This window comes from Protopterus annectens, chromosome 8.part1 (genome assembly GCF_019279795.1).
Source record: "Protopterus annectens isolate FY-2018-M chromosome 8.part1, PAN1.0, whole genome shotgun sequence".
NCBI lineage: Eukaryota > Metazoa > Chordata > Ceratodontiformes > Protopteridae > Protopterus > Protopterus annectens.
In genome coordinates this window covers 115,804,011-115,819,814 of record NC_056742.1, presented here as the reverse complement: position 1 = coordinate 115,819,814, position 15,804 = coordinate 115,804,011, and the positions used below count along the sequence as shown (strand labels likewise).

At 38.7% G+C, this 15,804-nt stretch overlaps 1 protein-coding gene across 3 annotated transcripts in view; it reads right to left on the bottom strand.

Moving 5' to 3' along the window:
- The window catches only part of GAS8 (growth arrest specific 8), a 517,118-nt gene that overhangs the window by 158,104 nt on the left and 343,210 nt on the right, over positions 1-15,804 (bottom strand). For all 3 annotated transcript variants that reach the window (XM_044081740.1, XM_044081739.1, XM_044081737.1), the window contains one exon: positions 9,037-9,246. In XM_044081740.1, the coding sequence (XP_043937675.1) occupies positions 9,037-9,246 (210 nt within the window). The remainder of the gene's footprint in view (positions 1-9,036; positions 9,247-15,804) is intronic.

The window sequence follows — 15,804 nt, the reverse complement described above, 5'->3', positions numbered from 1 at the left end:
ATCCTGGGACCTCTGCTGTTTGGTATCTACTTCTCTGAAGTACAGGCTAACACAGAAGGCCTCTGGCTAATGAAGTTCGCAGATGATTGCAAACTAGGAGCCATAGTCAAGTCCTCAAATGATGTGGACATCCTACAGAAGGGCCTCGCTGAGACAGATGCCTGGTGTCAGAGCCATGGCCTCAAGCTCAATGCCAAAAAGTGCAGTGTCATCCCCTTTGGTAAAAACTCTGTATGCATGAACTACCACATAGGCAGCAATCTACTTATCACCGAATGCGTGATAAGAGACCTTGGGACCGAGGTGGACAGTAGTCTCTCCTTTGATAGTCACATTGCCACAGTAGTCAGGAAGTCCTTCTACGTGGCACACCTCATCATAAAAGGGTTCTCATCCAGGAAAAAACAGGTCATTGTTCCCCTCTACTCGACACTTATTAGACCCATTATAGAGCATTAACGCCTTTGGAATGTACCTCACAAGACATCTGCAGCAGCTGGAAAGGCCACAGAAGTACCTCACAAAGAGGATTACTGGCCTCAAACAAATGCCCTACACTGACCGCCTCAAAAAACTCCAACTTTACTCCATAGCATATCACCTACTCCGAGGTGATCTCTGCCTAACATATAAAGCTATGTCAAATCCAGAGCTGTTGGACATGCTACACCTAAAGAAATCCCAATCCCTCCGAGCTACACACTCTAGGGACCTAAACCTTGTCACCACAATAAACAGGACATGCTGGAGGGATAGATTCCTGTCCCAGAGACTTCCCATACTCTGCAACAGGCTACCCATCTATGTCAAGCAAAGTTCTTTATTAGCACTCTTCAAGAAAAATCTTGATGAGTGGATGGGAAATAGGAAATACACCCCGGGGATCACTTCTGGGTCTCTGCTCAACAGTGGCACAGGAAAATAAGTTTCTTAGGTGGCGTAAGCCAAGGAACCTTGTTGGCTAGGCTTACGTAGGCCCTTGGGCCGGTAGCCTAGTACCTACCTATGAACCTAAGAACGTATGAACCAATAGTTTGAAGTAGGTTGTCAATAAACTTGTTTCTCCGGAGTGAGGAATGCCATCTGGGAAGTTATGTTCAAAGCTTGCTCCCTGGAATACAATCTGTTGGCAGGGTACTAGGTGAGATTTCTTTTCATTGATGGTGTACCCCAGTGAGGTTAGAAGTTTCTTTACGAATGCCAGGTGTTGTAATAGCAAGTCCTGCCTTTCTGCCTGAATCAGACAATCGTCCAAATATGGGTAAATTTGAATATTCCTCTGCCTGCAAAATGCAATGGCTGGAGCTAGACACTTTGTGAATACCCTGGGCACAGTAGATAAGCCAAAGGGAAGTGCAGAGAACTGATAGTGCATGGAGTCTGCCCTGAAGCGTAGGTATTTTCTGCAAGATTCCCTTATTGGGATGTGCAGGTAAACTTCCTTTAAGTCCAAGGTTGCCAGCCAGGCATCCTTGGCTAGCATAGGAAGAAGCTGCTGAAGAGTTAGCATTTTGAATTTGGAACTACCAGAAAGGTGTTGAGAATAGAGTGGTCCAGGATAGGACGCCAGTAGTTGTCTTTTCTGGATACCAAAAAAAAAGTCTTGAATAAAAACCTTGTCCCCTTTGTTCTGCTGGGACAGATTGAATGGCTCTGATACTGAGAAGAGAGAGAACATGCTGTTGGGCCTCTGCCCACTGATTTGGGGGTAGGTCTGGCCAACCATTTGGGATGGGTAGTATGTGAAAGTGGAATCTGTATCCTTGGAAACTATGTTCAAAACCCATTTATCCTGGGCAATGAGTTCCCAGTTTTTTTGCATGCAGGGCAAGCTTTCCTCCTAAGGGAGCAGGTAGTTGAGCAGGGCTTGGAAGGGTTAAGGTTAAGTCACTGTGCCATTTTTCCGTAGGGGGTGGCTTACTACTCCCTGCTTTGGAAGTGGGAGTCCCCCACTGCTTAGGTCTGTGTGTAGCCTGAGACTGTAGCCTAGGTGGTCTACTGTTTCTGGGTTTGGACTGAGAAGGCCTGGAAGGGACTGGAAAGGACCAGTTCTTTGAAGGCCAATGCCTACTGAATCTGGGAGGCTGTACGTGTAAGAAATATTTAACAGTTTGCATAGATTTAGCTTCTTCCTCCATCCTTTTGAGGACTTCTTCTGCTTTTTTGCCAAAAAGGTTAAGGGAGCAACCAGTAATTTAGCTTCAACATGATCTGGCAAGTTCTGTTTCTTAAGCCAAGCATGGCTTCTAAGTACAGACCCAGTGACAGCAGCCCTGCAAGATGCTTCTAAAGTGGCAAAACCACATTGCAAAGTATGTCTACCAACTTGTTCTGTAGAATGCGTTAAATATTGCAATTCTTTGTGTTCAGCACAGTCAGGAATCAACATCATTTTCTGTTTAAGTAGTCCCATAATATGCTGCTGATACTTTAACATATGAAACTGGCAATTTTGAGCCCTAATGGCCAAAGTAGCAGAAGTGTATACCTTCTTACCCCATCTGTCTAAGGCTCTAGAATCTCTATAAGAAGGGGTAGGATTTTTGGCAGCAGTAGCCTTAATGCCTTTTGGTCCTTGGGAAATGGTCTCTGGATCCATAGAAGGATTCTTGAAGAGGAACTTGTGAGAGTCAGGTACTCTGTAGTACCTGTCAGGTTTCCTGGGAGCTGGAGGTAAAGTGTCTGGGGTAAGGCTAGATTCCATGAAAGCATCATCTACAATGTCCAGAACAGGAGGGATAGCTAAAGGCCTGGGTTGAGGCAGGAGTAAGAATTCTAGAAGTCTCTTTTTGGACTCAGAGTAATCCTGATTTCCCAGTGGAAATGCTCCCTAAGAGTATGCAAGGTTTCACCAAAAGAAAAGTCTTCTGGTGGGGAAGCAGAGGGAATGGAATTGTCTGCATCAGAATCTTCATAAGTAGATAAGGGCAAATCCTGGTAATCAGAAGGAGCAGAAGAATCAGAAAGAAATTCACTTTTAGGTCTCTTAGAGGGGGGAAGGCTGGCTTCCCCTAATTAAGGTAATAAGGCCTTCAGCCATTCTAAGCATTTGTTTTTGAGGCATATGGACCTGAGCCCGCAGTTTGGACGTCGGTTTTCTAGGCATAGTGTGAGTTTTTGGCCTGAGGGATTCGGAACTTCTGGATGGAAACAATTGTGCTGGTTTAAAATGAATGTCTGTAGGCCTGAATACACCCTCAGAAGCCGGTGCCTGCACAGCGGCTCCAGACCCACCCAAGGTAGAGACATCTGCAGGTTCCATAGTCAAGAAGCATCTTGCGGCATACTGGACTCTGAATGGGTCTCAGTAGAAGCCTGCGAATCTGAAGTAGTGGGTATCAGGGGCTGCGAAAGCGCCTCACTGAGTACCGGTGGACTGGCGACTAGCTTAACGGAAGTGTCGGCAGGTTTGGACCTATGCAGTCTGTCTCTGTCTTTATCCTTAAGTTTTTTCAGAAGATCAGTAGTCGGATGGCTTAACAAAGCCATTTCAGAGTTCTGAGATCAAGTACGAAAATAATTGGCTGCAAAAATAGCCCGATGACGAATAGTTCGTGGGTTGAACAAGGCACATAACCAACAGCGAGGGAAGTCGTGGTCTGGACCTAAACAGGGGATGCAGTAAGAATGAAAATCTCTATGAGGTATTTGCTTTCCACAGGCAAGACAATTGTTAACTTTTACTGAGATCGGTTGGAGCAAGAAAAAGGATTGCCAACGGGGTACTTATCTTTTTTGAAGACTTCGGGTCTGAAACTCGAAAATGAAAATTTCAGGAGACGGCCGACCGGCACTTGCGAACTGCTTCTGCTTTGGGCACTGCACAGCAAGAAAGACTGATGTAATGGTGTCGGCTGCATGTTTTATACCCCTGATGACCTGACGTCATGGAAGAAGAGATAGCATCCGACACAGAAATCTGATGACTCTGGTATTCAGGCCGGCTGAGGGCTACCTGCAGGCAGATAACCCAAATGCGATGACTGCAACAGTGAAACTTGAAGAACATCTAATAATGTGATCCAGGCATACACAATCTTAAGAAATACCTCAAGTCTGGATGAACAGGATGAGGTGATTAGCATCTTTTATATTTAGTGTTACCAGGAAACTTAAAATGATGAAGAAGGGGTAGGAGGTTGTAAAGTAACAGCATTTTAAACTTGGGACACTAATACTGTCACATTCTGGAAACAGTCTCATAAAAAAAGAACCCCTCAGAGGGGCATCAGATATTATGCGGTCTCTGAGTCAGAAATCTGAAGAGAAAACCCTACATCTGTCCATCCATCTTCCTGTCCAGATTCAGAATCTTGAACCTCTTCAGGAAAAGAGGCATTACTTTTTCATTTACCAGAAACCAGTTTATAAGAAAGATCAAAAGCCTGAATTAGATCGTGAGCCAGACCCAGTAAATTACTCCTGTCTAGAGAAACTTAAAAAGTCTACCTTAGCTAACGGTATCATAAAATAAAGAAGATTACTTTCATTTCAGGTGCCTTTTTTTCTCTTTTAGTCTTGATTTTTACACTCTTCCTTGTGAAGAGTTTTGTTGGTATGTATGTATCTGCCTATATAATCTATATCTAATATCTGTCTAGCTATATATACATATACACATATATTTGTGTGTGTGACTATATATATATATATATATATATATATATTTTTTTTTAATTTTATTTATTTATTTAACATTTGTTAACCAGGAAAGTCCGACTTGGAACGAAGCCAAACATACAGTGCAATTAAGAAGTATTTGGTCCTTCCTGATTTCTTATTTTTTTTGCATGTTTGTCACACTTAAATGTTTCAGATCATCAAACAAATTTAAATATTAGACAAATAATAGACAAAGATAACCCAAGTAAACACAAAATGCAGTTTTTAAGTTATAACTTTATTTATTACGGAAAAAAAACTATCCAAACCTACATGGCCCTATGTGGAAAAGTAATTGCCCCATAAACCTAATAATTGGTTGTGCCATCCTTAGCAGCAACAACTGCAATCAAGCATTTGCGATAACTGGCAATGAGTCTTTCACATCGCTGTTGAGGAATTTTGGCCCACTCTTCTTTGCGGAATTGTTTTAATTCACCCATATAGGAGGGTTTCCGAGCATGAACCACCTTTTTAAGGTCATGCCACAGCTTCTCAATTGGATTCAAGTCTGGACTTTGACTAGGCCACTCCAAAACCTTCATTTTGTTTTTTTTAAGGCATTCAGAGATGGACTTGCTGGTGTGTTTTCGATCATTCTCCTGCTGCAAAACCCAAGTGCGCTTCAGCTTGAGGTCGCGAACTGATGGCTGGACTTTCTCCTTCAGGATTTTTTGGTAGAGAGCAGAATTCATAGTTCCATCAATCACAGCAAGTCGCCCAAGTCCAGAAGCAGCAAAGCAGCCCCAGACCATCACATTATCACCACCATGTTTGACTGTTGGCATGATGTTCTTTTTCTGAAATGCTGTGTTACTTTTATGCCAGATGTAACGGGACGCACACCTCCCAAAAAGTTCAACTTTTGTTTCATCAGTCCACAGAATATTTTCCCAAAAGTCTTGGTGATCATCAAGATGTTTTTTGGCAAAAGTGAGACGAGACTTTATGTTCTTTTTGGTCAGCAGTGGTTTTTGCCTTGGAACTCTGCCATGCATGCCATTTTTCCCCAGTCTCTTTCATATGGTTAAGTCATGAACACTGACCTTAACTGAGGCAAGTGAGGCCTGCAGTTCTTGAGATGTTGTTCTGGATTCTTTTGTGACCTCTTAGATGAGTTGTCACTGCGCTCTTGGAGTATTTTTGTAGGCCGGCCACTCATAGGAAGGTTCACCACTGTTCCATGTTTTCTCCATTTGTGGATAATGGCTTTCACCATGGTTCACTGGAGTCCCAAAGCTTTAGAAATGGCTTTGTAACCTTTTCCAGACTGATAGATATCAGTTACTTTATTTCTCAGCTGTTCCAGAATTTCTTTAGATCGCGGCAATATGTCTTCCTTTTTGGGACCTTTTGGCCTACTACACTTCGTCTGACAGGATTTATTTAAGTGATCTCTTGATTCAACAGGTCTGGCAGTAATCAGGCTTGGGTATGGCTAGTGAAATTGAACTTGGCTTTCCCAAAAATGGGATTAACCCCAGTTACTTCATGATTTAACAAGGGAGGCAAATACTTTTTCACATAGGGCCATGTAGGTTTGGATAGTTTTTTTCCTCCCTTAATAAATAAAATCATCACTTAAAAACTGCATTTTCTGTTTACTTGGGTTATCTTTGTCTAATATTTAAATTTGTTTGATGATCTGAAACATTTAAGTGTGACAAACATGCAAAACAATAAGAAATCAGGAAGGGGGCAAATACTATTCATTCCACTATACATATACATATATATATATATATATATATATATATATATATATATATAGATATATATATATACATATACACACACACAAATATATATATATATATATATATATATATATATATATATATATATATATATATATGGTTACGTTCAGTATTTCGAAGTCCAAAACTTCGAATCTCATATGATCGAAGACCATATGATCGAAGTTTTAAAACTTCAAAATTCTGGAGATCGGCATACAGCGTGGTCCGGGAGATTTCCCTTGTCCTCGCTGTAGTACGATCTCAGAGTTGGTATATTTAAGTTGATGCAGGGGGGCTTGCCCCCCCTGCATACGCTTGTTTTTTGCATGTTTAGTGGTGTTTTTGGGGAGGGTTCACAATTTTGAGATTCCAAGATCTCGAGATTCAGAACTCAATATATATGTACATGCATACATATGCTCATATATGTGAATCATACTTCTCAACTTTCCAGATTTCTGCAGAATGTCCAGATTTTTAGCAAACATTTTTTTGTCTGTTACTCATAAAATTTGTGATTTTCTGTATTTTTGTGGCAAATCAGTGAGGAATGAATTCACTACATAATGACAGCCATTTGAGTTGCAGACTTTATAGCCTTCAGAAAATGCATGGTAACACAAGACCTTTTATTTTAGCAACATTCTAAGTTTAGAAGAGGAATGTTTAAAATGTGTCCCTATTATTGGGGCCCACCCCATTATTTTTGGGTTTGTCCAGAATTTTTGTGCCAAGAAGTTGAGAGCTGTGATATGAATACATGTCTGTGTATGTCTATACATACACACACACAAACACACACACAGAAACATATATATACACACTGGCTTTTGAAAGCATAATGGCCCACAAATCTTTATTAATGCTTTCATGCCAATAAACCAGATCCCAATGGTTGTAGGAATTACAAGTTTCTCACTTTTTTAGCTCTTTAGTACCACATAAGTGGAGAACTTAAGCTATGCTCTAAAACAAAAAGCCAACAAAATGCTTGATGTCCATTACATTATGGGTGTGTCCCAAATAAGATCCAAACCAAAAAAGCCAAAATGTCCCACATCAAATGCATACATGACTAAACCAGAAAGACTCAGTCTACTGGTTATGCCTTTGTATATGACATTTGCTAAAGATTATACCTTTCTGGCTCCAACTGGAACATGTGGTTTAAAGTACAAAGATTTGAAAATCATCTGGAAAAATCACGGTAAAAAAAAAAACCCACAAAGACACCAAGAACATAAAATACTGGAACAGAAGGTCAACAAAGCCAGGAAGTGAAAAATCCCAGTAATACTAATCACCATGTGATAAATGAGACTAATTGTACTGTTTACAAATACAGCAATTCTCTGTTTCTCCTTACGTTCCCTTTGACTATCAACCTTTTTGAATGCTGAAACAATGCTAATTCTGACCATCTTCTATGTAGAGTTAGAAAAGCATTACAGATCTAATTTCTGTATGCAGTAAACCAAACAAAACTCAATGGGTACTAAAAAATAAAGCACTTTATCAGTATTTTTGCAGGGAGGCAAGACCCCAACTCTAATGGAAGCACCTACCATAATCATCATAACAATATATTTCAACACAGAAGTTGCATGCACAGTCAGAGAAAATAATTGGTATTGGAAAACAAAGTGTTTCTATTTCTGAAGTTAGAATATAACAGCAGTAAGGGTCTAGAGATTGCAGCTGTCACAAAGAATTCTAATGACCACTGGCTTCCTTGTGACAAAACCTATTCATTAGCTCCCCACAGGAGAATGACAGTTTGAGGAGGCCATTTCAATGGCAGTTACAAGCCAATGCTTCATGCAGAGGCCTGATGTACACTTTTTCCAGAGATTTATGTTTGCGTCCACGCACGCGAAGAACTGAAACACTTATGCAAATGCACAGCTTTGGTTAGCTTGCATGTCTCAGTTTGTACTACTGCATACTACAATACCTTAATACTTGTTTCTGGTAAGTGCTAGTTATGTAGCACAACATGCTACTTTCCTCTCAGTAGTATGGCCAAAACTGGCACTGGTTACTCACTCCCTGTCTCCCTCACTGGGTCCTCCTACACCCACACTGCTAGTCAATCCTGGGTCATCTGAATTATTATCAAGGCTTCATCCCTCTATGCCATGGAGAAAGGTTGATGCTGGAAAGCTTGATAGACAGACTTTTATACAGACTGAGCTCGTCGACTTACAGAAATGTTTCCTCATACATTATGACTTAGCTGCAGCATTGTAAACACATACATATTATCTTTGACTTACACATCACTATTAAACAATCTCATTTTAAGAGTTACAACATTTTGTAATGTTCTAATAGAAAGCAGTGTGAATAAATTGCGAGTACAGTTATTTTTAAATTTTCCTAATAGTAAAAATGTCTGAACGAAATTCGGTAGTTTCAATGTAGAAAGTCGAAATAATTTCAGAATTTTTGCTTTTGGTTTTCAGTCATTTTATTTTATTTGTTTAATTCAGTATTTTCTGTTTTATCCTTAAGAATATGATGTCATATATCCATATCTATACACACACACGTTAATCACACAAACCAGAAAGTAACTTGCTTTTTCTCAAGAAAATCTAGAATTTATGAAAATAAATACAAAAAGAAACTGTACCTCTAGCTTGCGAGTAACAATAGTCAGAGCACTAGGATCCAGATTTGAGGCTGAAAGCACTTCATTGAGCTGTGCCTCTTTCTTTTCCAGTGTGTCAGTGAGAGCTTGTAGTTTTCGTTCCAGCAGAAGATTCTTAAAGCCTGACTTTTGTTGAACCTCATGTATTGATTTGACAAACTTCTGATATAGTTCATCCCGCTCCACCTGTACCTGTGACATTAGAAGACACCAACAAAATGCTGAAATCAGAAAACAATTTTGAGAACTTGCCACTCTACATAGCAGAACATATAAAATGTTAGAAGATACTGCTGACTTGTTCACATAAATACACATGCAAATGAATATATACAGTGGATATAAAAAGTTTACACACCCCTGATAAAATGCCAGTTTTTTGTGATATAAAAAAAATGAGATGACAATAAATCATTTTAAAACTTTTCCCACCTTTAATGTGACTTATAGCCTGTACAATTCAACTGAAAAACAAACAAATCTGTTAGGGGGAAAAATATAAAAAATAAAAAACATACAATAAGCTGGCTGCATAAGTGTACACACCCTTAAACTAATACTTTGTTGAATCACCTTTTGATTTAATTACAACATTCAGTCTTCTTGGGTACATACCTGCCATCAATTAAAGAGGCTCTGATTAACCTCAAATTCATTTCAGCTGTCCTAGCAGGATTTTCAGTTGCCTGCTACAGCAAAAGCCATGGTTCGCAGAGAGCTTACAAAGCATCAAAGGGATCTCATTGTTGAAAGGTATCAGTCAGGAGAAAGGTACAATTTCCACAGCATTGGATATACCATGGAACACAGTAAAGACAGTCATCAAAAAGTGGAGAAAATATGGGACAACAGTTACATTGCAAAGAACTGGACATCCCTCCAAAACTGATGAAAAGACAAGACAAAAACTGCACAAAATAAATCCAAGAAAGGCACAAACACAGCAGAAACAAAGCAAATGGTGAACTTTAATAGAGTTAGTGCTTTTATATCTAAAACGACACTTCTTCAGACTTCATAAATAAACCCTAGTACAAAACAGTTTAAATACCCCACATCTCTTCAAATCAACCAGTCATGTCACTTCCCTAATTAAGAACATTAATACAAATTTACAAATACAGTAAAGCAGAATTTCATATCAAAACAACATACAAAACATCATATAAAAAAAGTTAATAAGAAAATAAAATCTATGATTTTATTTATTTAAGTGGCTTATCCACCAGGAACAGTTTAAGAGAAATTCTATCATTCAAGCCAAAGCCCTTATCAGCTTGAAGTCTGAGAATCCACTTCATTTCCATCTTTTCCATGACATTTTTAATATTTCCTAACCTGGAGTTCCTATATGCTAGCTCTAATACAATAAAAATAAACTTAATGTGTAGTCCCTCTCTCACAAATATGTCTCACAAGGGCATTATTAGTATCTTCCTTATTGATGGCATATATATGTTCACGGACACGTTCCCTGAGGGTCCTATTGGTTTTCCCAACATAAAATGCTGGGCACTTGCTGCATGACGCTAGATACACTACGTCTCTTGCCCTACAATCTGCATATTTATAAAAATAATAAGATATCCCTGTAGTAGGATGAATAAAGTCATTAGTATTCCCTAATATAATTACAAAAATTGCACCTCCTGCAGCCAAACGTATCTACCCTCTCAGAAATAACTTTAGCATTCCTGTGTATTGTTTTCACATAACATAGGAAACATTTAAGTGATTTTGTATTTTTAAAGAAATTTGGGCCTATCACCTAGAATACTTTAAAGTCCTTCATCGGCCATAAGTATATCCCAGTGCTTATAGACTACATTCCATACCTCTGCGTTATTCCTAGTAAAAGGAATAACTACTCTACATGTACTAGACTCACCACCAGTGGTATCATTCACCTGTCCCTCATCTAAATAATGGTTTCTAAAATAAGGTTTACCCTTCCCTTTCCTATCTATCTTTACCTCTTCTATGGAAAATTATACTCCTTCTCCTTATATCCTCTTGCTTTAAGATCATTCTCTAGCCTATGCAATTCTTATATGTATTCATCATCATTATTGGTAAGCCTAGACGTCCTCAGGCCTTGTCCTCTAACAATATTCTTGTATATATGAGGTGGATGCATACTATCTCTGTGTAATAGGTTGTTCGTCTTACATGTTTTCTTATGGACACTGGTGGTTATACAATTCCCACATTTCTTGAGATGAACATCCAGAAAATCAATACTTGAATGGGACTATTTCCCTATAAATGTCAGGAAAAGGGTTGTCTCATTTAAATATGTGATAAATCGTACTAGCTCTATCTCATTGCTTCCCCACAGAAAAAAAGATGTCATCCACAAATCTCTTATAGTATAAAACTAACTTAGAATAAACAGAATGTGTTATAATATGAGTGTATTCCCAAAATGCCATCACAAGACTGGCATACGAGTTGGCACATGGAGTTCCCATGGCCACTCCAGTTCATTGAAGGAAATATTTTTCATCATACAAGAATAAATTATTACTAAGAACTAAATCCAATAGCATACAATAGAGGATGATTTTATCACAAAGAAAATGTATCATCATTGTTAAAAGTCATTCAACATTAGGGATGGCAGTGAACAGGGAGGTGACATCAAGTGTAACAAACATAAATTCATAAATGTTCTGTTCTGAGAAAACAAAGCTAGAAAGGGATGTAAGGAAATGTTCAGTGTCCTTTAAAATAGTTTCTATATTATTAATCACAGGTCTAAAACATTTATCCAAGAATATCGAAATCAGCTCAGTCAGCTAGCCCCTGCTAGAGACTATCGGTCTGAGAGGGGGATCTGTTTCATTCTTGTGCACTTTGGGTAACCCTCTAATGGTAGGTACAACAGGATTCTCAACCAAGAATTACTTATATAAATCACCATCTATCTGCCTACACATCAACATGTCGTACAATTGTGCTTGTGCATCTTTAATTACATTATCTAAACCTTTAGCCATTAATAAAGCATATGTCTCAGATTCAGAAAGCATATCATTCATCTTGGAATTATACAAAGATACATAACTACAACAGATCCACCCTTGTCAGCGGGTCTGATAACTATGTCCACATTTTCCTGTAAGGTCTTGATAGCTTCCCTTTCTGAGTCAGTCAAGTTAAAAAACAAACCTGTGTTATTACTATGAGTTTTTAAAGATATTAAATCATGTTCAACTGCTCTGTCAAAGGCTTCATGTAATGGATGTAAATTAGGAATAAATGTGCTAGGTTTCCTAAAGCCACGGGCCTGCAAATTCCCTTTTCCAAACATTTTTTTCAACATAATATTTCTTATAAATTGTTTCATATCAATAATTACATCTATAATGTCAGTATTAAGTGATGGAATAAATGACAGACCTTTATGGAGAAGAGCTTTCTCTTCAACGCTCACAGAGTAAATAGAAATATTAAAAATTAAGTTCTGCATGGCTATGTTCACCTCTTCTGTTTGAAACATTTATTCACTTCATCGGTTGATGATGTCTTCCTCTTTACTCCCTTTCTGTATGTCTTTGGTCTCGTCTGATATTCTTTTATAGGCAAGGGGAGTATCAGAAAATTCTGTGTACGCTCGGACTGTAAAACATTCCCTGATGTCTTACTTCGAACATCCCCATTGGAACAAACTAAATTTACATTCAAGATTGACAGGAGTTGGTAGCTGTTACGGCTTTCCCAGGTACAGTACTTGACGTCATCAATTCAACTGCAATTCCGCCTCCTGGAATGGGAGGTGTAGACGATTGACTGGAGGCCATCAATTCAGTACTTGATTGGAGAATGGGAGTAATTCTCTCATTCATGTTGGTAGCCTGCTCATGTAGCCTTAAAGATTCTCTTGGCCAAGGCTACATGAGCAGGCTACCAACATGAATGAGATAATTACTCCCATTCTCCAATCAGATACTGGATTTATTTTGTGCACTTCATGTTTTTTGTACGCAGGTACTTAATCCTCAGTGGACTTTGTTTTGCTAAAAGACGAAAACTGGTCAGGAAGGCTGTCAAGAGACCTACAGCAACACTGAAGGAACTGCAGGAATTTCTGGCAAGTACGAGTTGTGTACTACATGTGACAACCATCTCCCATATTCTCCATATGTCTGGACTATGAGGTAGGGTTGCAAGACGGAAGCCTTTTCTTACACAGGAAAAAAATTCAGGCCCGGCTAAATTTTGCAAAACAATACATCAGGTCTCTTTTATATCATAAAAACATGGCATTTTAACAGAGGGTGCACCCTTTTTATATTCACTGTATTTACACACACACACACACACATATATATATATATATATATATATATATAGATATATATATATATCTATATATACACATACACACACACACACACACACACACACACACACACACACACACACACACACACACACACACACACACACACACACACACACACACGCACACACGCACACACACACATGGCCCAACTACTCTGCACGTGAAGCAAATTTATAAAGGCTTAGTGGCAAGATGGAAATTCTCATGCTAAATGAAAAGTATAAAAACTAAGCATATACATTCTGCTATTATCACATGGAAGATAAACTTGAACAAAGACCAGAAAGTGGAAGAGGAAAGGTCAATAAAAGAGGGTGAGATAGGAGAAAAAGAGGGACACAGAAGTGAAATATGTACAGATAAATTGGAAAGCTTGGAGAAAAAGTACACAACAAGTTAAGCAGCTGATGTAATTAAGGGGGAATAAAAGTGTATGGAAAGTACAAATACTGTTTTGATCTGAAGTGATGTGAATCTGAATGTATTGAGAAGGTAATGAGGATAATGACAGAAATTTGTTTACAGGAAATATGGTTTAGGAATACTAAGCGAGGTGCAGAATACATCAAACAGAAGGATGGAAATACAGACATTACAGACATTACGAAAGTACGAACTCCCCACCCCACTCCCAGAAAAATGTGTCTTTTTGCATCTTTGTAATCAGAGCTCACAGCTATTTTAATAGCCACAGTGTCATGGACTTTCACCTATCTCAGGCAGTGTTGATGCTGTTCAACAGAGATGAAATTAAAAAAGGTTAAGCTATGTCTATTCCGCAAGGGTAATGGCCATCTCCCTAGCTGAAATCTAAGTCAAGGAAGTGGCAGACGTACTATTAGTACAGTACAGGACTTCCTCAAACATTGTAAAGTTGACACCCAGGTTATGTGCAGTACCTGCTCCATTAGGAATTTCTACTTCCTCCCTTGGATAACAGAGACATACTTTGTACCTACCCAAAATACAATAAGTTAACGATATGTGAATATTATATTAAGAAATAAAAATGATGTAATGATCATCTTCTTGTGCAGTCCTCACCATTCAAATCTGCCTTTTAGACATACATCAGACTACCTCTCTGTATTCAACACTGGCCTCATAGCTAAAATGAAATTTGTTATGTTTGTTCAGTTTAGTTTATTTTACTCTATGTGCTGCTTGCTCCTATGTATGCTGACCAACAAGCCTCTCCAAACTGGTCCTGAGCCCATTTGCCCCTGTACTGGGTATCCCTAACAAGGAGATTTGATCTGTCTGGAGGAGCCAACATTCGGGTAGTCATTAGGGCCCCCAATAACCTTGTTAGCATCTGAACAAAGAGAGCATATGGTGTGTGCCCTAGCCACTCTGTGGGTGGGGGATAAGTGACCCACATCATGGACGGAGCCACGATGCTCTCCTCGGTACGACATGACACCAGAGACACCACCTCAGAAAGAATTTGAGGGAAAAGATAAAGCTGGTTCTTTTGAGGAAGAGAGATTAAAACTTGAATAGGAGGGAATTTCTACTGAAGTTTATAATCATACTTTATTTGTAGAACCCAATCATCTGACATTATCTGCTTCCAGAGATGAATGCAGCAGGGAAAGACTGCCTGAAATTTCCGGAAGAAGGCTAGGATGGGGAGGGAGGTTAAAAGAACATACATAGTCATTCATTTTAATTTTGGAAGGAGGGTTCTCGATATCTTTCTTCTTTTTTATGTCACCTTATTTTTTTCTTATATTATTGTTTAGATGAATTCTGCATGGTAGAGTTGAATGGCTTTCAAAAGAAAGGCCCGGGCTTAGAGAAATAATTTTTTGGCACTTGAGAACAGGGGACAAAAACAGTTAGACAGCCTGCAGCAACTTTCCCCTCTCTTCCAGCTTCTTATGAACCTTAGCTGACAAATTTTCAAAAAAAATCTTTACCAAGTGGAAAATTTAAAGCTGAACCTTCACATCTTCAGGGAAGTTCAGTAGACTCACCCAACCATTTCTAAGCATAACTTTCCCAGAAACAGTAGTAGCCCTGGCAACAGCATCAACTGCATCATTATACACTTAATGGAGTGCTTAGTGACCTTGGAAGCCCAAGCACAAGAACATGCCATGTAAATTAGATTTGGTATGGAACTGACATGGCTAGAGTAAGACTGTTACCTATCAGGAAAACAGGTAACAGATATTCGGACATATGTGTCTGGTGGATCTAAATGATTTGATTGAATATTCATTAAAATGAATCACAAATCACTGAATATAGCTGACTGAAAACTCATTCGACTGAATTATAATTGACAGAAAACATTCTCGACCAAACATATACCACCCCACCCTTACTTATATGTATGTATATATGTATATATATATATATATATATATATATATATATATATATATATATATATA